Source organism: Hypanus sabinus, chromosome 3, assembly GCF_030144855.1.
Source record: "Hypanus sabinus isolate sHypSab1 chromosome 3, sHypSab1.hap1, whole genome shotgun sequence".
NCBI classification, from domain to species: domain Eukaryota; kingdom Metazoa; phylum Chordata; class Chondrichthyes; order Myliobatiformes; family Dasyatidae; genus Hypanus; species Hypanus sabinus.
In genome coordinates this window covers 141820322-141847151 of record NC_082708.1, presented here as the reverse complement: position 1 = coordinate 141847151, position 26830 = coordinate 141820322, and the positions used below count along the sequence as shown (strand labels likewise).

Genomic DNA, 26830 nt, shown 5'->3' with positions numbered 1-26830 from the left:
TTCCAGGGAAAACAGCCCCAAGCCTATCAGACCTCTCCTTATAACACAACAATCCTTATGAATCTTTTCCATACCCTTTCCAGTTTAAAAATATCCTTCCCATAGCTGGGCAACCAGAACTACACCTGATAATCAAGTATTTGTGCAACTGTAACAGGACGTCTAAATTCTTGTACTTAGTGTCCTGATTGATCAAGGCAAGTTTGCCAAAATATCTGTAAGACCCTCTCATTTCCAGCAAACTGTACTTGTTTCACTTGTTCTCTTTCTTCTGTGACATTCTCCAGAGCCCTGCTCTGTTTTAACTTGCTAAAATCTATCTCTTTGCTCTTGTCAGAGTTAAGTTCCATCTGCCATTCTGCCCACCTTCCTAGCTGACTAGATTCTTATCAAAGGTTATACAAGGTAATCTTTAATACTAACAATTGTGTTGTCATCCACTAACTTACCAACCACATCACCAAACTTCTCATCCAAGTCAACATTAAAAATTACTACAAGAGGGAACCAGTGTGGATCCTAGTGGAATACCACCGGCCATAGGCCTCCACTCTGAAAAAAAACAACCCTGAACTATCACCTTCTGACAACAATGAAGGCTTACTATTTTCAGCACTTATCTACTTCCCCCCTTAAAGAAAAAGAACAACTTCAAATAATTTGCTTTTCCTATTAATTTTCAAGACACTTTGCATCCTTGTCTCCTTCCTGACAATATTCCTGACAATATTACACCCTTCCCTCAATATTACATTCCTACTGTTATGCACCATACTTGTATAATTCCCTGGTTAACATTTTTACTGTGATGCGGTAGTTATTTCATTTTAGCAGTTCTGTAAGAACACTCTGTTCTGCTTTTAGCATGTTTGGGTTTGAGCTGAAGATAAGGGGCTATGTTATTCAACTTAGGTATGTTGTATCAGCCAGTCAGGATGGTGGAATTGGGAGAAGGCTCTAGAGAACACTGGGTGGAAAGGTTTTTGTGATGGACACTGGTGTGGGTCGAGGTCTTTTTGGCAGGAGCTGGGAGCAGACAGGAGGGAAGATGACTGAGGATTCCGTCCTTGTTGCAGATGAATGGTTTCAAGGAGGAAGGACCAATAATCCCATGGGGGAGCCTGTTTGTTCGAGGTGGATTTTGAGCAAGATTCAGAAGGTGGTGTGTGATTTCACACGACCGTGGCTCCAGTGTGCGAGTTAAGGACAATTTCAAGATGAGCTCCAACTTATTTGTACTGGGTTAACTGTAATGAGCCCTTCTTATTTCTTTTCTTTTTCCTACTAACTGTTCCATAAAGTTGACATTTATAAATATACTTTCTTTATAATGGTATGCGGTGTATGATCCTAGACGTATGGAGCTTGAAAAAGCTGGTTTTCTCACCTGAGTCCAGTAGCTGTTAGTGAGGGGTTAATGAGCCATGTCTCTGGAGATGCCTGGTAAAAGGGGTTTCACTCAATTAAGAGTATATCTAGAAAACTGTTCCTGTAAAAATACCGCTCAAGCTTACTCCTGGCAGATGAAAAAAGAATACACAAATGGCTTTATTCAAATTATATTTTAAGCCATTTTCAGAGCCCATAACTACCTTTGGACATTTCAGTATATTAAAAAAAGATGAGCAATTGCAAGTTGCTGTTATTATTGTAATGTGCATCCCACAAATGAGCTACATAAACCAGCCAAAATGAGCAGAGTATAATTTCTTCTGATATAGATTATGGGTCAATCAGAACCAAATGAGTTGGGAATTATTAGTTCTTCTAATAAAACAAGGCAGGAGGAAGCAGCTAATGACTATGACAATGATTATGCCCCCAACATGATTCATGTTTTGTTTTAATATCAGAGAAAACCAGCTTAATAAGACAAGTGATACTGTGTATTGACAACATAATCAGATGATAGGTTCATTAACAGCATTAAAAAAAACTCAATGATCCACAGGGTGTCATTTCTACATGTGCTTCAAGAGTGGCAATGAGTCATTTAGCGTCACATCTAATTTATCTGCCAAGTCACCCACTTTATTAACCACTTTCAAATCGGTCTCACCAAGTCAAAAGAGTACCTCGGGTTTGATAATATACCTCAAGTTCAAATGTTTTAGCAAACCATTTCTTTGATTCCCATTATTGCTTTGCTACATTGAAGTTCAGAAACTTTTCAATCCCAAAGATCAGTCAATAAGCCACAGGAAATATGATGAAAGGTTACAATTTCTCCACCTCCAACCCCATCCCCCTCTAGAGGGACTTGCACCGAGTCTCTGGGAATTGGCACAAACACCACTGATTTTCTTGATATACTGCATATTCATGGTTCAGACTGGGTTTAGAGAGCACTGCCTCCTATTTTCCTAAAAGTATATTGTGTCAGAGACTGGTTTTCTTTTCCCTGGCATGAAGGAGTCTGAAGGGAGACTTGATTGAAGAATAAAAGATTGAAATGAAAAGATATATAGTCAAAATCTTTCCCGAGTGGAAGAGATATCAAAAACAGGAGGGCACAGTTTTTAGATGAAAGGCAGAAGTTTTAAAGGGGACTGAAGGGGCAAGTCTTCTCCCCCAACCAGAGTCTTGAACACACTACTACAGGAGATGGTGGAATCAGTAGCATTGAAGAAGCATTTACTCAGACATTTCAATAGATAAGACATGGACCGCCAAAAGGTCAGCAAGAACATGGGCTGAAGGTCACATTTCTTTGCTGTACAACCAGGAGGATCCAAAATAATTGGTACAAGAACAGAGAAGGGGAAGGTGTATATAGTTTGTTAAAATCGACAGCAATGTGAGAAAATAGTTTAAATAGTATTTGGGCTTTATATAATAAAGGCAGAAACACAAGAACATGGAAATTATAATTAATACTCTAAACACTGATCTGAAGTCCTTGGAGAGGATGCAGTAACAAGTTACTGAAATGATTTCAGACCTGAAGCGTGTAGTGGAAAAGCCTAATTATTTTATTTGTAAGCATAGCTGCTGAGGAGCTTGAAAGATACAGGCTGACCACAGAGAAAAACTTCCCACCGACTAGTGGTAAAGCTCCACGGGCCATGAAATAAAGGTGAAGGTGATTGTCAACAGGACCAAAAGTGATCAGAGGAAACGATTTTTTTTTAAGTATACATAGGATCAGATATGTACTGGCAGAGGTAGCTGCAGGGGCAGGATTAATTATCTAGTTACTTGTTGAAACCATAGCATCAGAATACAAACAAATATAGAATTGTGGTAAAAGTTGAGCTGCATGACTCTTACAAACTGTTAGTATGGACAGCAGGTTGAACAAGCTCTTTCTATGCCATAAATATTCTGTGATTGACACAACCAACCACAATTTTAAAAGAAATATGAAAGTCTGCTGTTAAACTGTCAGGTTCTTGGCATAAAAATTCACGTAGTAAAATGCACACTGAAATTTAACTATTATATTAAATACCAGATTTAATACTCTATCAGACACATGCTAATTAGATTAATGTCATTCACCACCGATACTATTTTCTTTGTTACCTGATAGCATCGCCCACAGGTTGCACACTACATGAACCTTGAACTTGCTCAGTAAAGCTCTGCTACATTACCCGGCTATTTTCCAACTCGCAGATCTGGAAAATGGACTTTAAATCAATGATAAGACTTTATTATACTTTTAGGCACCAAATGGATTATACATATCAAACCATGTTTTATTTATGACCATCCAAATCATAAGGATAGATGAATGTCATTGCAGTTCTAAACAGCAAATAGCCTGTATGTGATCCCATGTCGATAATAAGTCTATTGCATTTTTGTGCCTCCTGTCTGCATAGAATCAATGTTACACAATAGAAAAGCCAAAATGCTTAACATACAATCAAAGCATTTTCAATAAGCATTATTGATGTTTTCATGGTTTGAAATCCAGAAAATACATTTTCTTGTGCTGAAGCAAAAAGACTGAAAAATCTATTAGATAAGGAGGGCAATTCTCCTCCATCTGCAATAAAGCAGGAGAAAGCCAATTAGGAAAATAACCGCAGAACACTGTTACATCTGACTTTTCAAAGTAAGACAAAGTACAGAATGCTTATACAGGAGCGGGATGGGGTGGTGGGAATGCTGTGAGGGAGCCTTCATTAATAATATATAATTACCAATGCAGGATGAAAAACATGTTTTAGAGATCAAAAAGTGCTCTTTAATACTGAAACTAAATATAAACTATGAATTAATACTAGATTATTAATTGGGTGATACCTTCAGCAAAAACAAATGTGAAGGAGAGGAGGAGGACAAAAAAAGAGAAAGGGAAAGTAAAGGAATAAGGGAAGCAGAGGAGAGATCCCAAAGGAAATTACTGGAGCGGGGTGTGACCTCTACCCCAATGGAAAGTAAGTGCAGGGCAAATCTCTAAAAGTAGGGGTGTCAGGAACAGGTTGTGGGGATGGACAAAATGAAGCCAAAGAACATGGCAGGCAATTCTCACAGTATAGTATAAACAATAAAATTTACTTATGAGAAAATTACATTCTTTACAAGTTAGCTAAGGAATATACAGACCCCTGCTTAGTTTTGAAATAATACCTCCACACAAAGGAGAATTTAACATCTCATTGACAAACACAGCCATTAAGTGGTTCACACATGAGGAAATATGCAGATGCTGGAAATGCAAACAAACACATTAAAACAAAAACATTAAGTAGTTCAACAGCTCCTCAGCACTGCCCTGGAGTAAAAACCTTTTTTTTTGTGCTCTCACCTCTACAGTGGGACTTAAAAGTACAAACTCTGACAAAGATGCCAAAGTATTATCTCACTAAAAGGACACTTGCACACTACCTCGCCTCCAGATATTTTGGAAATATTCTTAATCTTTCTTGGATCCACCACACTAAACTCCTTTTGTTCTTCACAATTTCCAAATAATCCCTGATCACCAACCTTTGCTAATTTAACTTAGTTCAGCATTTGTTATTTTATAAATAATTATTACCATCTAACCCTTGGGAAAAAGCACAAAATATCATTGGCTTTATCAAGGTCACTGTGAAAAAGGTTGCTAGGACATTCAGATGGTGACCCAAGTTTTCATGTACTTTAACACTGGCAAATCCTATAATCATCCTACTCCACCATTTAAGAGCAGCACTGATTTAATAATTATAATCCTTGCCAAAAAAGCAACTTAAAGCCAAGCAGAATTTTTAGCCATATTGTTTCCAACATTATTTGATATCTATGTCAAATATAAAGCATGAAAAGATCTAGAAATAAGCCTATAAAATTGAAATAAGTTTCTGGATTTTAAAAGGACATATACATTGCTCAACAACAATGGTCGATATTAACGACAGTGTAGTAACTGACTAGAGTATGGTGCAAATGCAGGTGTTAAATATGAAACAGTAAGTTCCAGAGATAGCCATCACTTTAACTAACAACTTGAGACAGAAGCAAAAGTCAACCATTTGGCATTTTGTGTCTACTCTGTCATTCAACAAGATATTGGCTGATCTTTTTATCTTTTACTTCAGCATCACCTCACTCTATGAAGCCCATACCTCTCAACTCACTTTATATTTGACAAGGTACCACACCTGAAGCTGCTTAACAAGATAAAATCCCATCGTGTAACAGGAAAGATCCTGGCATGGATAGAGGAATGGCTGACAGGCAGGAGGCAGCGAGGGGCGGTAAAGTGGGCCTTTTCTGGTCGGCTGCCAGTGACTAGTGGTGTTCATCAGGGGTCAGTATTGAGACTGCGGCTTTTCACATTGTTTATCAATGGATAATGGAATTGATGGCTTTGTGACAAAGTCTGTGGATGATAGAGTAGGAGTAGTTGGGTGGAGGGGTAGGCAGTGATAAGGAAGCAATGTGATTGCAGCAGGACTTAGACAAATTGAAAGAATGGGCAAAAAAGTGGCGGATGGAATACAGTGTTGGAAAATGTATGATAATGCATTTTGGTATTTCAAGGGGAATAGAATATAAAAGCAAGGAAATAATGTTGAGCTTTATAAGATACTAGTCAGACTGCACTTGGAGTATTGTCAACAGTTTTGGACCCCATATCTCAGAAAGGATATGTTGTCACTAGAGTCTAGAGGGGGTTCACAAAGATAATTCCAGGAATGAAGGAGTTAAAATACAAAGAGCATTTGGCAGCTTTGGGCCTGTACTCATTGGAATTTAGAAGGTGGTGTGGGTACTTCATTGAAACGGACTAGATAGGGTGGATGTGTAGAGGATGTTTCCTATGGTTGGAGTATCCAAAACTAGAGGGCACAGCCTCAAAATTGAGCGGGGACCTTTTGGAACAGAGGTAAAGAAGAATTTCTTTTAGCCAGAGAGTAGTGAATCTGTGGAATGCTCTGCCACAGACTGCAGCGGAGACCAAGTCCATGGGTATATTCACGGCAGAAGTTGATAGTTTCCTGATTGGTCATGGCATCAAAGGATATGGCAAGAAGGCAAGTGTATGGGGTTGAGTGAGACCTGGGATCAGCCATGATGGAATAGCAGAGCAGACTCACTGGGCTGAATGGCCTAATTCTGCTCCTATGTCTTACAGTCTTATATCTAAAAAATTGTCTTGAATTCAACAACTGATCCTCAACACCCCTGTTGGCAGAAAACTAAAGATTCACTACCACAGCATCAAGAAATTTCTTCTGAGCTCAGTCCTGAATGCCACGCCCTGGTTTTGAGATTTGCAGGTTTTAATATCACCTTGAACAGATAGCTGCAAGAGGCGATTTCATGTTAACTATTAATGAAATCAAACATCGTGAGTGCATTCATTAAGTTTGGTGAATTACAGAAAAGCTGCTTTGCGATTGATTCAAGGCAGGCATGAAATTTCAACTAGCTGCCAAAATTTCAGGGAAGGGCTACATTTACATCATCTTTATGACCCTCTAACTCTGAAGTCTTAGAACACTACAACACAGAGACCCTTTGGTCCATCCAGTCTGTGCCTATCACTCTGCCTAGTTCCATCAACCTGCACCTGGACCATAGCCCTCTCATTCATACACTTGATCAAATTTCTCTTAAGATAGTGAAATCAAATCCACCTACATCCACTACTTCCACTGGCAGCTCATTCCACACTCTACCACTCTCTGCATTAAGATGCTCCCTCTCACGTCCCCCTTAACCATTTCACATTTTAGGCTTGAGCCATGACCTCTAGCTCTAGTCTCACCAAACCTGTCTATCCAAATACTTACATATCCAGTCCCATAGTGTATGAGCTATATATCTACTTTTCTGTCTGTCTATATTGTGTTGTGTTGCAAATTTATTCAGGGCATTTTGTCATGTAGTTTGGGGCATGGTAGAAGTAAAAGAACATAGTTATATATTCACACTTTGTCTTCAGGCTCAGTTTAGTCTCGATAGAGCCAAGAGTGAACCACTGGGTGATTATTTTTGTTGACTGCTACAGCTTAAGATTGCTGTTCAATCACTAATTGGAACATCAAGATCATTAATTTCTCTATTACGCTAAGATTGTTATTTTTGCTACTGCTTAGTACCGCAAACTTTGTTAATTTCACTATTTCGCTAGTTTTGTTAGATTTTTTTTTGCTACAAGATTGTTCAGCTTTGCTAGTTTCTAATAAAGGATTGCACGTACTCTTTTGAACTTGGTTATTGTGGAAAGCATTTTGTAGTGTCAACCCCCATACTCAGTCTCTGAGCAGTTTTGGTTTGTTTTCAGGTCACTGCTACACAGAATACACGTGTCAACAACTTACTCACTACTGATGTCAGACTCACCAGCCTAAAGCTTTCTGGCTTATTCTTCGAGCTTTTCTTAAATAATGGCACAACATTAGCTACCTTCCAGTCCTCCAGTGCCTCACCTGCAGCTAAGGACATTTTAAATTCCACTGCTGGGGCCCCCGCAATTTCTACACTACCTTCCCACAAGGTCCATGGCAACATGTCGTCAGGACTTGAGGATTTATCCATCCTAATTTGTCTCAAGCAACAAGCACTTTCTCCTCCTCTAGTCTGTATACAATCCATGACCTCATTGCTATTTTGTCTCAGTTCTAGACTGTGCTCATCTCTGGAGAAAATAATGCTGCGTAAACTCCCTTTAAGATCTCCTCCATATCTTGCAACCCCATGCATAAATGACCACTCTGATCTTCAAGAGGGCCAGTTTTGTCCTTTGTAATCCTTTTATTCTTAATATATGTATACAAGACTTTGGGATTCTCCTTCCCTTGTCTGGTTGGGCAACTTCATGCCTTCTTTCAGCCTTCCCAATTTCCTTAAGTGTTCTCTTACATTTCTTATACTCAAATGTCTCATTTGTTCCTTCCTGCCTTTACCTGCTACATACCTCATTCTTCTTCTGAAACAGGGCCTCAAAATCTCTCAAAAACCTACGTTTCCTAAAGTGTTATCCTTGCCTTCTATTCTGACAGGAATGTACAAACTCCATGCTCACAAAATTTCAATTTTGAAGGCCTCCCACTTATTAGGCACTCCTTTGCCAGAAAACAACCTGTCCCAATTCACTCTCATGAGATCCTTTCTGATGCCATCACATTTGGCCTTTCTCCAGTTTAGAATCCAACCTGAGAACCCGATCTTTCTTTCTCCATAATTATCTTGAAACTAATGGAATTATGATAATTATATCCAAAATGTTCGGCAGCACACTCTTCAATGACCTGCTCCATCTCATTCCCTAAAGGGAGCTCTGATATCACACTCTCTAGGTGTGACCTCTGTGTACTAATTAAGGAAACCTTCCTGAACACATTTGACAAACTCTTTCCCATCCAGCCCTTTTACAATATGGGAGTCCTGGTCAAAATGAGTAAAATGGAAAGTGTTTACCATCAGACAAATACACTTGGACTTACACATTCAGCTTACAATGGAAATAGACTGATTTTGAGGATTAAAACCAGGGTTTTCAAATATAATTATTATCCCCACTCATCACAGTCTGGGTGGATTTACTGGGTGTTAAAACCACTCTCAAGCTTCTACTTATTTATTGCTAGCTCCTCACCTGTCCAAACAGTATTTAAATATTTGGCATGCTGCCTAAATGTGGCCACACTAATGTACACAGGTTTCTAATGGAGTGCAATGGAAATACAGACTTCCGATCACACCTTTCTCAATTCAACAACAGATGGATGCAGGAAGTACAGAACAGTCTGTGTGTTGGTGTTCACAGCAGAGCACACCCCTGGAACGACTTTAACAGCAAGACAGGAATGGTTCAACTGGAGTGTAAACATTTGGTTCAACTGGAGTGTAAACATTTGGTTCAACTGGAGTGTAAACATTTCAGTATATATTGTATAACTGTATAACAGAATAGTGCAAATCCCTTTGTACTGTTTGCATGTAAATTCAACCATGAAATTAATGTTTATCCAATATTTGTATGTAACCAGATTTGAAAATACCAAATGGTAGGCAGATACCCAGCTCACTCTAGCATTTTGAAAGATAATGAAAACAATCTCAAATTACTTTATAGATCTTTTTTTTTGTAAAGAAAAAAATCTTCCCAAACATGATTAATATGGCACAGCGTCTCCAATTCTTTTCTCCCCCGGTTTCATAGCAAGCTAAGAATGGAGAAATAGTGAAAAAGAAACAGTTAACATTGAAGGTTATCTTTCTTCGACAGCAGACTCTAAAAAGTTCATGCTCATCAAATTCAGTGGCTGTTAAGAGAACCATTTAATAAATGAAAAGCTTCCTTTCCCCAAACAAAACCACTGGAATTGCCTTCCACTTGACTGCTTAAACTGTTGAACAAACTGTTAAGTAAAAGTGTACATCTACACCAAAAAAATTACACATTCACGGAAGTACGCCAATCAAGACTACAGCTGGGATTTGGGATCGGACACGTACATTTGGCGTGTTTGTCGCACAGAGCAGCTGTCCTCATGTCGCAGAGCCGCAGAGTTCCCTTGCTGCTGCTGTAGACCAAGAGGTTACAGTGGTGAGGGTGAAACTCAGCTGCTGTGATAACTTCAGTCAATTCTTCCATGTCTACTGGCTTAATATCTACAATGTCTGATTAAAAACACCATTAAGGCCAACAATTTAAAGATGTGAATAACAATACAAATTGACGACAGAACATTAAAGTGATGAAGAAACAGTGAAACAAATGTTTTTGACCAACTCTGAATTGCCCCATACACCTGCAAGCAATGTCTGAACTAACTGATCAGGAAACATCTGGATGATCATACAACGACATACAGAAAGGTGTGGAAAAAGGGCTAGTGACATCATGAAGGATCCTACTCATCCTGCTCATTGACTGTTTGTCCCACTATCATTAGGGTGGGGGCCAAGTCACATCCACACCAGGATTACAAAACTCAAAAACAGTCACTATCCCCGAAGAACCCACCCCTGCAAACGCCACTACTTTATCATTTCCAGTAAACACCTTATTTACAGACACACTTGTGCCTAGCATAATTCATGGACATCCAATGCATATAAGCTACCTTATGTGTTTTTTTCCTAATTATTATTGAATTATCTTACTTGCTTTGGTGCATTGGAGCTGGAGTAACAATTATTTCGTTCTTCTTTACACTTGTGTAGTGGAAATGACATTAAACAATCGTGAATCAGGAAGTAACATCTTACACCTTGGAAATTCATTCAGTCCACTTGTTGAAGTTCATGTGGAAGTGCAGGCAAGTTATAAAGAACAGAAGCAACTAGTGTCTTCTTCCACAGGATCTCAGCAACATTTCACACACAAAAAACTGCCTAACTGCATAAAAACACTTGATCACGAGAAAGAGATTTCCCTCCCCCTCCACCCCCGCCCCCCAAAAAGGGACAGGTGTCGTTGCATGGTCTAATAGAATGTGATGTTCTGAAAGAGCATGACCAGGCCATCCACAGCTCCAGGAAAGGTAAAGTGGCAGCACATGCTGACATCTGGCATTTGTACACTTTGACCTTATGCACATCTTGATGCACCCACACACAAAGGTTACCACTGGGATGAAGGATACTTTAAGGGGCACTTTCCATCCTCTCCGACTGCTTAGATGGAGGAGTGGGCCATCCACACCTACAGTCACATTAACAGCATCTCCCATCTGATGATCATGTGCTTTTCTATCATTGAACAAAAGCTGCTCTCAAAGTCCCAACTTCTTTCCACCCGAGTATTCATTCCATCCACCCCCTATTCCTTCATACCAGTTTCCCAGCATCTTTGGGTGAATAGTCTCGACAGTGAAAAGGATAAGTGACCAGTTATCAAAGAACACGGCCTCACTCTTCTCTCCTGAACTGGTTCTGTAGATTTGAATTAACTGCAGAAGGTGATCTACAGTGCCTGAACAGAAAGTGATGACACTGTCCATTTACAATGAGACTTTGACTTCAACATCCCTACTGCCTGAGAACATCACCCCTCAAGCGTGACACACTGAAAAGCTTGTCTTGCATCCTGTTCAATTTTATGCTCTGGGTTCTGATGCAATCTGCCTCCAAGAGGCAGCTGGTTCCAGCACATAAACTGTACTGCATTTATCACATCTACGCACTACATCAGATCAGAATTCCCACAGGGAAGTTACAACACAAAAACACATTGTTTGAATGCAGCCAGTACCCCCATTCCCAATGGATATCCAAAGACCAAGACAATACGGTAATCAACAAAACTAAGCCTTGTGTTATAAACATGTCTGACAGCAACTTCAGCAATAATTAAATCAGAATTTTATAGATTTTCATTGATTGCACAACTATTGCCAAGGAGTTAGTATTCTGACTGAAATAAGTAATGTCACTTATCTTCAAATATCTATATAACATTCATGGCCTCTTTCTGTGCCATGATGAGCCCCCCCCCCACCCCCCCACAATGAAGGAGCAACACCTATATCTTGACTGGGTAGCCTCCAACCAGATGGCATAAATATTGATTTCTCCTTCTGGTAAAAAAAAAGCCTCCCCCTCCCCTCTTCTTCTATTCCTCATGCTGCCTTCTTGCCTATTCTCATCTGCCTATTGCCTCCTCCTGGTGCCACTCCTTTCCTTTCTCGTAGGGTCCACTTTCCTCTCCTATTCTTTCCCCTCCAGCCCTTTACCTTTCCCAGCCATCTAGCTTCACCAGTCACCTTCTAGCCATCCTCCATTACCTTCCCCCCAACTTGTTATTCTGGCATCTTCCTCCTACCTTTCCAGTCCTGAAGAAGGGTCTTGACCCGAAATATTGACCATTTGTTCATTTCCATGGATGCTGCCTGACCAGCTGAGGTATTTTGTACATGCTGCTTTGGATTTCTGACATCTGCAGAATTTCTTGTTTTGGATTCCAATTCAGACTCTAAAATATGTATTATCATCAGCATTACTGTTTGTAATATTAGCTCAAGTTGGACAATGTAATTTTTGAGGGGATTTTAAATGAACACATTAAGTGATGCTTTACCAACAATGAGTACCCTTACAATAACATTACAATCCACAAAAGTTGCAGTTATTTCAAGAAACTGATAAAGGAACAGCTCAGTTGCAAGAAACAACAAAAAGCAAGAAAAAATGCATACATCTTGTTTGCAGCTGCTAAATTTTTTCATGCCAGTCAGTCCCTGTTAGATCCACTCACCTCCATTAAGCTATCCAATTAGAGTAACACAAGAGATTTCTTCTGCTCTAAAATGCACTTCAGCCAACTGCAATAATTGTTTTGCTTTATACGGAGATTAAGATTTGTTAACAATTTACTAAAATATATTAAGTAAACATTATGGTTTCCTTAAGCATGCTGGGGTGGAGATGGAAAAATAACTTACAAATTAAACATTACCAATTGCATTTTAAGGTTATACATACACAAATATAAAAAAGGATCTTGGACTTTCTTGGCGTATATGAGAAATAAACTCTTCTTGGGATTCCAGCTGGGTACAGGCATTAATTATAAACGATATTTCAACAACAAACTCTGCCACCTCCATCAGGGATGATGCCTGGGCATGTCTGGTCTGGTGGTATTTATACCCATAGCCTGTCCCTCCTGGCTGGTTAGTCCTCATCCGATCAGGTTTCTGCTCTCCCACCTTGTTTACAATAGAACTCCAGTTCTTAGCGAGACACCTTCATCTTTGTTAAAATTCTTTTCCTCTAGTTTTATTTCAATGGCTTCCTTTACCAGGCGGTCTCAAAAGCCACTGGCGCAGCACAGTAGTTTTATGTGAAGTCAGCCCTACAATCATTGCGAATGCTAATTTCTCCAGGTAACCCAGGCAGATAAACATCCTGTGCTCCTGGATGCGGGTTTCCACCGTGCAACCCATCTGGCCGATAAATGCTGCACCACATTCTCAGGGAATCCCGTACACGCCAGCTGATCAAGTTTTATTTATTAATTGAAATAACTCAAGTTCCTGAGTGTCATGCCCTGTAGATTGATGGTGCATGGCATCTTGTCCTGGAGGCACTTTTCTGCAAGAACAAGCATGCAGCAGTCCAACCATCATGCGCTTGTGCAGCCGCAGATGAACACAATCTGTTTTCCACTGAGCGAACAGTGGAGAGCAGCACTGACAGGAGGGGCCAGCCACCAACTCAACATGGACTCCTGCCACGCCACATTGCCTCCGGTGTCTCCTCCCCCAGACGGCTGCAACAGGCGACCCACAGCGCAAAGACTTGGTCCGCGCAACAATCGACGCCACAGCGCTCCCACGCCATCAGTCTCACCAATGAATGAGACTTGCAGTATTCTACAATACCAATTTCCAACAGGGTTTTGTGATCACAAGAAAAGCACCCATGAGTATCATTTGCACCATTTATTTTCCATGCACCAGCTCCAGCGTGTTCCTGTAGAAGGTGGCAACACAGTATGTAACAAGTACAGCTTCGCTGCTGTTGAGCAACTGCAATACTTGATGTTCTTAATATCCAGTAGTATCATGCGATTGTGAAAGAGGCATAAAGGACAAACAATTACATTTTTATTTAGAACCAGAATTTGGTGAATTCTGCTGTTCTGTTTGCAACGAGTAATTGTGGTTGAAGAAACTTCAGAGAATTTAGGGCCTGAATGAATATTCACTCAACTGAAAGCACATCCTCCAAAACCCAAAGAGGTGCCAAAGTATTGAGGTTAATGGGTGAGAGAGCAAGTATTCATGTCTAGAAACTTGACTACACTTAATTTTAGTGCACTTAAAATTATGAAATTTTAATTTCATAAAATTAAGAGATTCTGCATATGCTGGAAATCCAGAGCAATACATAGAAAATGCTGAAGGAACTCAGCCGGTAAGGCAGCATCTATGGAGAAGAATAAATTGTCGATATTTCAGGCCGAGACCCTTCACCTTTAATCATGCTGCAATAGTGCTAATGATAAATCATGTTCCCCTCAAAAACATCATGGAGTAGGTCAAAAATCCATGTGAAATTGTTATGGTGCTTTCAACCCAGAAACGAGCACTATGAACTACCTGACTTAATACAGATCCCATTATGTTTCTGCACAACAATCAGAAGGCTGGTTGCCCTAAAAATAAAATCACAATTTCCAATGCAGCTACATAACAGCAACATCTACCTATATGGGTGCTATGGAGCAACCAGAGGAGACAGGGGAGAGGGGGAAAGCTCCCACATTTCACATTAAGGATAGCATGTTGTAGGTGACATAGGGGCAACATGGTAGCCTAAGCAGTTAGTGCAAACTTTGTAGTATAATTTATCGTAATTACTTTTTTAAACCTTCTTGGAGTGACCCAATTTTTTTAAGTTTGGAAAAATAAAAGTATTAATTCTTTTTTGGATTTATTCAAAGAAGGCAGATTGATGTCTTTTGACCAATTAGTCGATAAGTATTCTCTCTCACTTTCACACTTTTTACAACATCTTCAAGTTAGACATTTTTTACAGAAATATTTAAGTAATTTTCCTTACATATTGGAGGCTGAGTTGTTAGATACTATTATGAATATGAACCCCTCGATGAAAGGTTCTATTGGAAGAATTTATAATTTATTATTACAATGGGATAAGTGTCCTTTACTTAAGATTAAACAGGATTGGGAGAAGGAACTTAATTTTACTTTTGTATGGGAGGATTGGACGTGGATTCTGAAGCTGGTTAACTCTTCTTTGATCAATGCTAGTCATTCACTGATTCAATTTTAAATTGTACATCGTTACCATTTGACGAAGGAGAGACTTTCTAAAATATTTCCCAATGTTGACAAGTATTGTGATAGATGTAAAATTGAGATAGCTACACTGACACATATGTTCTGGTCATCTTCTATATTAAAACAGTTTTGGAATTCAGTCTTTTCGACAATTTCTAAAGCACTCAGAATCAACTTACAACCTAATAAATTGACTGTGCTTTTTGGAATAATTCCTCAAAATATCCCTGGTACTTCTGTGTCTGACCAACATGTTATTGCGTTTGTTACATTGATAGCTAGGAGGGCCATCTTGTTGAAATGGAAGGATATATCAGTTCCTACTTTGTCACAGTGGTTCTCTCAAGTGATGCTGTGTCTTAGCTTGGAGAAACTCAGAAGTCGAACCTTTGAACCTTTATTTGATTTTGAGAAGAGATGGGGCTCATTTGCTCGTTATTATCATTTCAGTTAACTGATAGATTTCCTCCATGATCTAAATGTAATTTTTTTTGATATATCTTTCTTTCTTGTTGGTGGTTTGATGTTTATTTTTAGAAGCTTTTTGTATGACACATGGCTCCAGGGTTGTACCCCCAGTGGGTTTCTTTTTTCCCCCCTCACTTTTCTTGCTTAGTAGTATTTTTTTTCAATTCATAAAAATTTTCAATCTTTAAGATAATTTCTTCTTTTTTGAGGCATTGTAAGTCTTGTTACTTTGATGTACTTGTGCTATCTTTGAATAATAATAATAATAATAATAATAAAAAGATTTGAAAAGAAAAGCAGTTAGTGCAATCAATTTACAACACCAGCAACCACAGTTCGGGGTTTGATACCCACCACTCTCTGTACGGGGACAAACTCAAAGCTTGCAGCAGGACCCGGACCAGCTGGAAAAAAGGGCTGAACAATGGCAGATGGAAGTTAATGCACACAAGCGTGAGGTGTTGCACTTTGAGAGGACAAGTCAGAGTAGGACTTGCACAGTTCATGGCAGTTTGGTAGAACAGAGGGACCTGGGAATACAGATTCATAATTCCATGGAAGTAGTATCACAAGTAGACAGAGTCATAAAGAGAACTTTTTAGTATACTGGCTTTCATGAATCAAAGTACTGATTTCAGGAATTGGGATGTTGAGAGGACGAGAGGCGACCTGATAGAGGTGTATAAGATGATGAGAGGCATTGATCATGTGGATAGTCAGAGGCTTTTTCCCTCAGGGCTGAAATGATTATCACAAGAGGACAGAGGTTTAAGGTGCTGGGGAGTAGGTACAGAGGAGATGTCAGGGTAAGTTTTTTTTAAATGCAGAGAGTGGTGAGCACGTGGAATGGGCTGCCGGCAACGGTGGTGGAGGTGGATATGATAGGGTCTTTTAAGAGACTTTTGGATAGGTACATGGAGCTTAGAAAAATAGAGGGCTATAGGTAAGCATAGTAATTTCTAAGGTAGGGACATGTTCGGCACAACTTTGTGGGCCGAAGGGCCCGAATTGCGATGTAGGTTTTCTATGCTATATTGAAATTGTTTAGGACATTGGTGAGGCCTGATCTGGAGTATTATGTTCCAGTTGAGTCACCTATTTACAGGAAAGATATAAGATTAAATGAGTACAGGCAATTTTCAAAGATACTGCCAGGATTTGAGGACCTGAGTTAAAGGGAATGGTTGAATAGGTGAGGAGTTTATTCTCTAGAGTGTAGGAGATTGAGGGAAGATTTACTAAGAGGTATATTAAATTATGGATGGGATAAATGCAAGCAGGCCTTTTCCACTAAAGTTGAGTGAGAGTAGAACTCATGGGTTAAGGGCAAAAGCTGAAATATTTAAGGGAAACACGAGGGGGATCTTCTTCACTCAAAGGGTGAGAATGTGTGAAAAAAGCTGCTAGCAGAAGTGATAGATGCGGGTTCGATTTCAAAATTTAAGAAATTTGGATCGGTACATGGATGGGTGGGGTATGGAGGGCTATGGTTCGGGAGCAGGTCAATGGGACTAGGCAGATTAAGAGTTTGGCATTGACTAGAAGGACCAAAGGGCCTGTTTCTGGGCTGTCGTGTTCCATGACCCTATGACTAAGGATGTACAAACACATTCTCCGAGACCTTGTGTTTCCTCCCGATGCTCCCAATTCCTCCCACACTCCAAATAGAATTATGTCTCTTTAGAACAGAGATGAGGAGAAATTCCTTTAGCCAGAGTGTGGTGAATCTGTGGAAATCACTGCCACAGGCGGCTGGGAAGGCCAAGTCATTATCTTTAAAGCGGAGGTTGATTGGTTCTTGATTAGTAAGGGCATCAAAGGTTACAGGGTGCAGGCAGGAGAATGGGGTCAGGAGGGATAATAGATCAGCCATGATGAAATGGCTTAATTCTGCTCCTATGTCATATAGTCAAATGTGGCTGTTGTATCAGCCTCAGCCACTTTCTCTGGCAACTCATTCCATCTATGAACCTCTGCATGAGCAAGTTGCCCTTCAGGCGCCTTTCAAATCTTTCTCTTCTCATCTTAAACCTTTGCCCGCTTGTTCTTGCTTCCCTGTCCCTAGGAGAAAGGGCTGCGGACATTCACCTTACCTGTGCCCTCAGGATCTTATGCACCTCTATAAGGTTGCCCCTACATTCCAAGGAATGAATTTCTAGCCTGCCCACCCTTTCCCTATACCTCCTGCCTCTGAGGCCTGTCAAAGTACCCAAGAGAAGAAACAATGCTTGACCCTAGTGTCTTCAGAACGTGGGGAGCGGGGCAGTGGAAACCTAACTGTGTGATAGAGATGGACAAATCTATGAGACTGATTGATTAGTATCTATGAGAATCTTTGAGATCTATGAGGCTGTTGGAGCCTGTTGCAACCTAGAATTTGACAGTGTACGTTAATTTTGCAGTACGGTTAGGATTAGTGCATAGCTCTGAAAGCATGGCAACACTTGCAAACTGCCCCTAGCACCATCTTCAATTAATTGATTTGATGCAAATGATGCATTTCACTGTATCTTTCAATGTACACGTGGCAAGCTAATTAAAAGGGTGTTCAAGTCCATCTGCTGTAAGAATCCCTGGACAAAGGATGAATACAAAAGAAATGTCCTCTCTTTGTGAGATACACTGAAGAGATCTGAACAGCACTGTTTCGCCAGCACAATAGCGGTCCAAAGAGGTATGGAGAGGTCAAAATACGTTAAGGGAGTTATCACCCTTCACCAAATATAAGGATATTGCAGCAAGCCTCAAGTAGCAGGAATACATTCAATTACAAACATGAGGAAATCTACAGATGCTGGAAATCCAAGGAATGCACAGAAAATGCTGGCGGAACGCGACAGGTCAGGCGGCATCTATAGGAAGAAGAACAGTCAATGTCTTGGGCTGAGACCCTTCATCAGGACTAACTGAAAGAAGAGGTAGTAAAAGATTTGAAAGTGGGAGGGGGCGGGAGAGATCCAAAATGATGGGAGAAGACAGGAGGGTGAGGGATGAAGCCAAGAGCTGGAAAGTTGATTGGCAAAAGTGATACTGAGCTGGATAGAGGGAGAATCATAGGAGAAAGAAAGGGGGAGGGGAGCAGCAGAGGAAGATGAAGAGCAAGCAAGGAGTTATTGTGAGAAGGACAGGAGAGAGAAAAAAGGGAAAAACTAAATAAATATGTCAGGGATGGGGTAAGAAGGGGAGGGGCATTAATGGAAGTTAGAGAAATCAATGTTCGTGCCATCAGGTTGGAGGCTACCATGACGGAATATAAGGTGTTGTTCCTCCAACCTGAGTGTGGATTCATTTTGACGGTAGAGGAGGCCATGGATAAACATATCAGAATGGGAATGGGACGTGGAATTAAAATGTGTGGCCACTGGGAGATCCTGCTTTCTCTGGTGGACAGAGCATAGGTATTCAGTGAAATGGACTCCCAGTCTGCGTCAGGTCTCATTAATATATAAAAGGCCACACCGGGAGCACCGGACGCAGTATACCACACCAGCCAACTCACAGGTGAAGTGTCGCCTCACCTGGAAGGACTGTCTGGGGCCATGAATGGTGGTGAGGGAGGAAGTGTAAGGGCAGGTGTAGCACTTGTTCTGTTTACAAGGATAAGTGCCAGGAAGGAGATTGGTGGGAAGGGATGGGGGGGGAACGAATGGACAAGGGAGTCGTGTAGGGAGTGATCCCTGTGGAAAGCAGAAAGGTGGAGGGGAAGGAAAGATGTGCTTGGTGGTAGTATCCCGTTGGAGGTGGTGGAAGTTGCGGATAATTATATGTTGGACCTGGAGGCTGATGGGATGATAGGTGAAGACAAGGGGAACCCTATCCTGAGTGGGGTGGTGGGAGGATTGGGTGAGAGCAGATGTGCGTGAAATGGGAGAGATGCGTTTGAGAGCAGAGTTGATAGTGGAGGAAGGGATGCCCATTCTTTAAAAAAGGAAGACATCTTCTTCATCCTGGAATGAAAAGACTCATCCTGAGAGCAGATGTGGAGGAGACGGAGGAATTGCGAGAAGGGGATGGCATTTTTGCAAGAGACAGGGTGGGAAGAGGAATAGTCCAGGTAGCTGTGAGAGTTTGCAGGCCTATAGTAGATATCAGTAGATAAGCCGTCTCCAGAGGTAGAGACAGAAAGATCAAGAAAGAGGAGGGAGGTGTCAGAAATGGGCCAGGTAAATTTGAGGACAGGGTGAAAGTTGGAGGCAGAGTTAATGAAATCAATGAGCTCAGCATGTGTGCAGGAAGCAGTGCCAATGCAGTCGTCGATGTAGAGAAGGAAAAGTAAGGGTTGGATACCCATATAGGCTTGGAACATGGACTGTTCCACAAAGCCAACAAAAAGGCAGGCATAGCTGGGACCCATACGGGTGCCCATGGTTACACCTTTGGTTTGGAAGAAGTGGGAGGAGCCAAAGGAGAAATTATTAAGAGCAAGGACCAATTCTGCTAGACAGAGGAGAGTGGTGGTAGAGGGTAACTGGTTAGGTCTGGAATCCAAAAAGAAGCGGAGAGCTTTGAGACCTTCCTGGTGGGGGGTGGAGGTATATAGGGACTGGATGTCCATGGTGAAAATAAGGCGGTGGAGGCCAGGGAACTTAAAATCATTGAAAAAATTTGAAGCGTGAGAAGTGTCATAAACATAGGTGGGAAGGGATTGAACAACAGGGGATAAAACAGTGTCAAGGTATGCAGAAATGAGTTCAGTGGGGCAGGAGTAAGCTGAGACAATGGGTCTATCTGGACAGGCAGGTTTGTGGATCTTGGGTAGGAGGTAGAAATGGGGTGTGTGAACTATGAGGTTCGTGGCAGTGGATGGGAGATCCCCAAAGCTGATAAGGTTGGTGATGGTGTGGGAGACAATGGCCTGGTGCTCCTTTCTCTCTTTTTTCTCTCTCTGTTCCTCTCACAATAACTCCTTGCCTGTTCTCCATCTCCCTCTGGTGCTCCCCTCCCCCTTTCTTTCTCCCTAGGCCTCCTGTCCCATGTTCCTCTCCCTCTCCAGCTGTGTAACCCTTTTCTCTATCAACTTTCCAGCTCTTAGCTTCACCCCACCCCCTCCTGTCTTCTCCTATCATTTCGGATTTCCCCCTCCCCTCTCAAATCTCTTACTATCTCTTCTTTTAGTTAGGTCTGATGAAGGGTCTCGGCCTGAAACGTCGACTGTGCTTCTTCCAATAGATGCTGCCTGGCCTGCTGTGTTCCACTAACATTTTGTGTGTATTGCATACATTCAATCATGTTATAATCAAAGCAAGTAACCTAGAGAATAGGTGTGCCATCTGATTTCTGGCCCCCCCACCACTGTTATCAGTAACTCCACTGATAGTAACAGTCCTACTGGAGAGAGAATCTCTCAGCCTGCATTAGGAATGATGACCTTGACAGTCATTTTGAAAGAATTTTGAAAGATCTCCTCACATCAGCAGTTTGCTCCTCTAAATAGCAAACTGAAGCAAAAAAACAGTGTGACGCATTCCTAGTTCTACTGGGACTGCTCCAATATACAAATTACTTTGGAACTTTGAACACCAAATTATGCCTGTACAGGCAGAACCAGATGTTACGCAGATAAAGGCGCCCTTCGGCACAGGCTGAATAAAGATCAGCTGTCTTCCCATGCATCAGATATGGAAGTTCCCAGTCCAGTTTTGCAATTTCATCCAGAAATTGTCACCATCATGATCTGGAGTAGGGGTTCCCAACATTTTTTTAATAACAAATAGACTCCCATCATTAACCAAGGTGTCATGGACCCCAGGTTGGGAAATCCAGATCTACGACAAGGCGGATGGAGTAAGTGGAAGAAGGGGATAAAAGTGTAAGGATTCTTGACTGGGCATAGAAGGAACTGGGTTAAACAGAAGTAGGGAGTAATGGATATAGAGAGAACAGGTTACCTGAAATTACAGAATTCAATGTTCATACTGGGAATTTGTAGACTACAGAATATGAGCTGCTATTCCTCTAGTTTATGTTTAATCTTACCCTGGCAATAGTGGCAATAGACAGGTTAATGTGGGAATGGGGAAGAAAATTAAAATGGCTTCCAACTGAGAGATCCAGACCACCACAACAGGCAGAGTGTTGGTGCCTAGCAAACCATTCACCTAGTCTCACAGACATACATGAGAACAAATCAAGTTCAAAGTACATTACCAATATATGTAGTATACTGTAAGCAGCTTTGAGGTTCATCTTCTTGAGGGCAGCCTCAAGGAAAAACAATAGAACCCACACAACAAAGACTGCCAAACACCCATGTGAAAAAAATGTGCAAACAATAAAAAGTAAACAAATAACACAGAGAATATTAACTGCAGGGTCTCCAAAATTGAGTCCACAGCCATGAAACCAGTTCAGCACTGAGGGGAATGAAGCTGGCCCTGGAGCCCGATGCCTGCAGGCCACAGACATGGAGCCAGTTCAGTGCTGAGGTGAGTAAACCTCAATGAGTAGAGAGCTGAACTCCAGTCCATCCTCTGCTCTCAACCTTGACACCTTGATCAAATTGTGTCAATAGTTTAAAAAAAGTAACCAAAAACACATGGAACGTGGACTGCATATCAAGAGCACCAAATACAGTAAAGGCCAGAGTGGTTATGTGCCAGTCACCTCCTCACCTGGAAGGACTATTTATGGCTCTGGATCATGGTGAAAAAGTTACAGTACACCTCCTACAGTTGCAAGGGAAAGAGCCTGGGGTTGGGGAAAGGGAGGGGAAGAGGGCGAGATGGGTGGGTAGAGATGAGAAAACCAGGAAGTCACAAAGAAAATGATTCTTATGTTAAGCAGAAAAGGGTGCAAGATGGAGGGTGGCTGGTGGCAAGATCATGTTGTGGCGAGTATGAACTACCCTTGGTAGAGACAAATGGTCTAATTAATATTTAAAAATGAAGTACATGATCCAATTTCTAGCCATTCCTGATTAATAATCAGTATAAAGCAAAGCATTTAGAGTCAAGTACTGTTGCTATTTGAATTTCCATATAACTTGCATCCAGTTTATCCATCACAGATGTGTGGTGCATTGCAAAACAATGGGACTGATAGTCAGAGCGCTAACACTAACTCACTGTAAGTAACTATGATAACGTTAACAAAACAGATGGTGGACACGAAGGTCAGCACCAATTCAACAAGTATTCTGTATTGATGACCACATTAAAGTTTTAATAACAGCAAACTGCAACTAATGCACAACACACTGAAATACACACAATTAGTTGATTATCTGAGGAGTCAAATAGAAGTTTAAAGAATTAAGTTTATCTTATTTGCCATCATTCACCCAACTTACCACTGATAATGAAGCTGTTTCCATGGCATTATGCGAGCATGTGTCTGGAAGCACCACAGATAGCTGAATTATGGGGCAAACTTGTATTTCTAAAATAATCTGACATTTCGATGAACACTTCAAAAGAGGAATTACTGCAAAGTGAGGATCAGCAATTTTGAACGAAACAAAATCTGCAGATGCTGGAAATCCGAGCAAAACACACACATACACACCCCTCCCCTCCCCCCCTCCCCCAGAGAAACTCAGCAGGCCAAGGAGCATCTATGGAAAAGAGTACAGATGGCCCTTTGTCCCGAAACCTAGTCTGTACTCTTTTCCATAGATGCTGCCTGGCCTGCTGAGTTTCTCCAGCATTTTGTGTGTGTTGGTAGCAATTTTTCCTGCTTTTATTCTTTTTAAATCTATGTAATAATAGCATGGAATTTCATGGCTGCTTAATGGATATCCAGTGAATAGTTCTTATGCCTAGATCAGACAAACACATCATTGTTGATAGAAATGGTACAAGTAAAAAGGAATAATGCAAGTTTCTCACATCAGCAGTTTTTGCATGTGTAATGAATCAGTAAAGTTTAGCCAGGTTAAAGTTCAAACAGCTTGATCATGGAATACAATGCATCCAATCTCAGGCAGAGAGCTGAGTTTTTCTATACACAAATCACTAAACATATAGTTGGATTATTTTAACAGGTATGTCTGAGTAAAGTTTCCAAAAGCAACTAACACAGATTTCACTGAATTAAGATGGAAGTCAGCCATTTTGTCCAATGAATCCAACCCAGTCACTTTCTCCTCATCTTCCCTTGTAGTTCAGAAAAATGTCTCCTTTGAATAACCATTCACACAAGTCATTCACAAGAGATATTCCCATTGTAGACATTCTAGCTCAATGCTTCACAAACTTTTCCAGCCCTAAAGCACTTTCGCACTTGCTAATACTCCGCTTAGACACAATATACTTTCTGGCACCCCCATAGTGTAAAGGCATGTCTGCCATATAGTAATGTGAGAAATATCATTCTGCTTTAAATTTTTATTTGTCTTTAAATCTAGCTTACATAGCACCTGTGTGCTGTACAGCAGATTCAACAACATGATCCTTGAACTTGATAGTTTTTAGGAAGAGTTGAAATATCTGGTTCAAGTTGTGACAGCAAAAGCCTTAAGTCCCCATGCATAACAATGTCCAAGTCATTTGTGCTTTGTAGGTATGTGGTTCACTGCACTGAAGCCTCTTTCAGCAAGATAGGAGGATGGAAATACAAAGAAGAACAGTTTGACTTTTCTCCAAAGACCAAGAAACATCTTATGATAATGTAGTCATGTACTACAAAAGCTGACATCTTTTTGAAGAGCATTTTTGCTTTTTCATTCTAAATTTAGTAATTTCTTCTTGCAAGCTCTCTTCTTGTACTTCCACCTTGCAAAGAAATGGATTAATTACCCAGTCCAAAATCTCCAGACCATTCAAATCCTTGAATTGGTTCTGAAAATACTTCTTCAGTGACAGTAGGTGTAAGCAGTACTCTGGCAAATCAACTTTTGTGAAAGAATACCATACTTTCCATGGAGTGAAACTGTGAGAACATTCTTTTCCCAAAGTTTTGGTTATATATTTCCATTTTCCCAATAAAAATAAACACTGCATTGTTTGCCTGGATTAACTTGAAATTCTCATCCTGCAGTTCCATACTTAGAATCACAAACACGAGGAAATCTGCAGATGCTGGAAATTCAAGCTGATCTGTAAGACAGAATGAACATTCTAAATGTGAGCAACACACACACATAATGCTGGTGGAATGCAGCAGGCCAGGTAGCATCTATAGGAAGAAGTACAGTTGACGTTTCGAGCCGAGACCCTTCGTCAGGACTAACTGAAAGAAAAGATAGTAAAAGACAGGAGGTGGAGGGATGAAGCTAAGAGCTGGAAAGTTGATTGGCAAAAGGGATATACAGCTGGAGAAGGGAAAGGATCATGGGATCAGAGGCCTAGGGAGAAAGAAAGGGGGAGGGGAGCACCGGAGGAGGATGGAGAGCAGGAAAGGAGTGACTGTGAGAAGGGCAGAGAGAGAAAAGAGAGGAAAAAAGGGGGGAGATAAATAAATAAATACGGGGTGGGGTAAGAAGGTGAGGAGGGGCATTAACGAAAGTTAGAGAAATCAATGTTCATGCCAACAAGTTGGAGGCTACTCAGCCAGTATATAAGGTGTTGTTCCTCCAACCTGAGTGTGGCTTCATCTTGACAGTAGAGGCAGCCATGGATAGACGTATCAGAATGGGAATAGGATGTGGAATTAAAATGTGTGGCCACTGGGAGATCCTGCTTTCTCTGGCAGACAGAGTGTAGGTGTTGAGTGAAATGGTCTCCCAGTCTGCGTCGGGTCTCACCAATATATAGAAGGCTGCACCGGACGCAGTATATCACACGAGCCAACTCACAGGTGAAGTGTCGCCTCACCTGGAAGGACTGTCTGAGGCCCTGAATGGTGGTGAGGGAGGAACTGTAAGGGCAGGTATAGCACTAGTTCCACTTATAAGGATAAGTACCAGGAGGTAGATCGGTGGGAAGGGATGGAGAGGACGAGTGGACAAGGGAGTCGCGTAGGGAGCAATCCCTGCAGAAAGTAGAGAGAGGGAGGGAGGGAAAGATGTGTTTGGTGGTGGGATCTCATTGGAGGTGGTGGAAGTTACGGAGAATTATATGTTGGACCCGGAGGCTGGTGCGGTGGTAGGTGAGGACAAGGGGAACCCTATCCCGAGTGGGATGGAGGAAGGATGGGTTGAGAGTAGATGTGCATGAAATGGGAGATGCATTTGAGAGCAGAGTTGATGGGGGCCTCTCACAATCACTCCTTGCCTGCTGCTCCCCTCCTCCTTACTTTCTCCCTAGGCCTCCCGTCCCATGTTCCTCTCCCTTCTCCAGCTCTGTATCACTTTTGCAATCAACTTTCAAGTTCTTGGCTTCATCCCTCCCCCTTCTGTCTTCTCATATCATTTTGGATCTCCCCCTCCCCCTCTCAAATCTCTTACTATCTTTTCTTTCAGTTAGTCCTGACGAAGGGTCTCGGCCCGAAACGTCGACTGTACTTCTTCCTATAGATGCTGCCTGGCCTGCTGCATTCCACCAGCATTATGTGTTTGTTGCTCACATTTAGAATGTTCATTCTGTCTTACAGATCAGCTAGGTATGCCACATCTACACATACAAGTTCAGTCTTGTTTCCCAAGCTCTGTCAACTTTGAGCAAAAATTCAACCAGCGTTGCAAGGATCAGAGAAACGTTTTAGGCAGTAGCCTGACAGCCAACGCACATCTGCGTGAAGAAGCAAGCATTCAAACTCATCGTTATCTTGGCATAACTCACAAAATATTCTGCTATTTAATAGATAAGCTTTAATTTTATTGACAACAGATCTTACCAGAGTCATGCTTCAAAAATATTGCTGGCTCAGGTTTTTGGCTGCAGGATGCTGATGATGAATTACACAATGGATTGCAAACGGACTTGGAATTTGTTTTTCATAAATACCACTAAACCAACATTGCAACCAGTCATACATGATGCACAAGAAATTATATACCTAATTGGAATAATTTCATCATCAATATATATTTTGAGCTTATTGTAGATTGATTATCCATTAACATTTGTTTTTGTCTTTGTATAAAGGTAATAAACAGTTCCATTTTTCATAACTCTTCATAAACAGTTCCATTTTTGATAAACCATAGATACGCCATTGGCAATGCCTTGTTGTCTCACACAGTTGACTCATCCAGTTGTATCCCAAATTCTGTTTTTTGTAGCTCTGTTCATAGTTGATACACAATGTCTTCACTCATTTCGTCAATATGACGAGCATCA

At 41.1% G+C, this 26830-nt stretch overlaps 1 protein-coding gene across 2 annotated transcripts in view; it reads right to left on the bottom strand.

Moving 5' to 3' along the window:
* LOC132391704 (serine/threonine-protein phosphatase 2A 55 kDa regulatory subunit B gamma isoform) overlaps nucleotides 1-26830 on the bottom strand; it is a 194761-nt gene that overhangs the window by 35158 nt on the left and 132773 nt on the right. For both annotated transcript variants that reach the window (XM_059965251.1, XM_059965250.1), the window contains one exon: nucleotides 9907-10071. In XM_059965251.1, the coding sequence (XP_059821234.1) occupies nucleotides 9907-10071 (165 nt within the window). The remainder of the gene's footprint in view (nucleotides 1-9906; nucleotides 10072-26830) is intronic.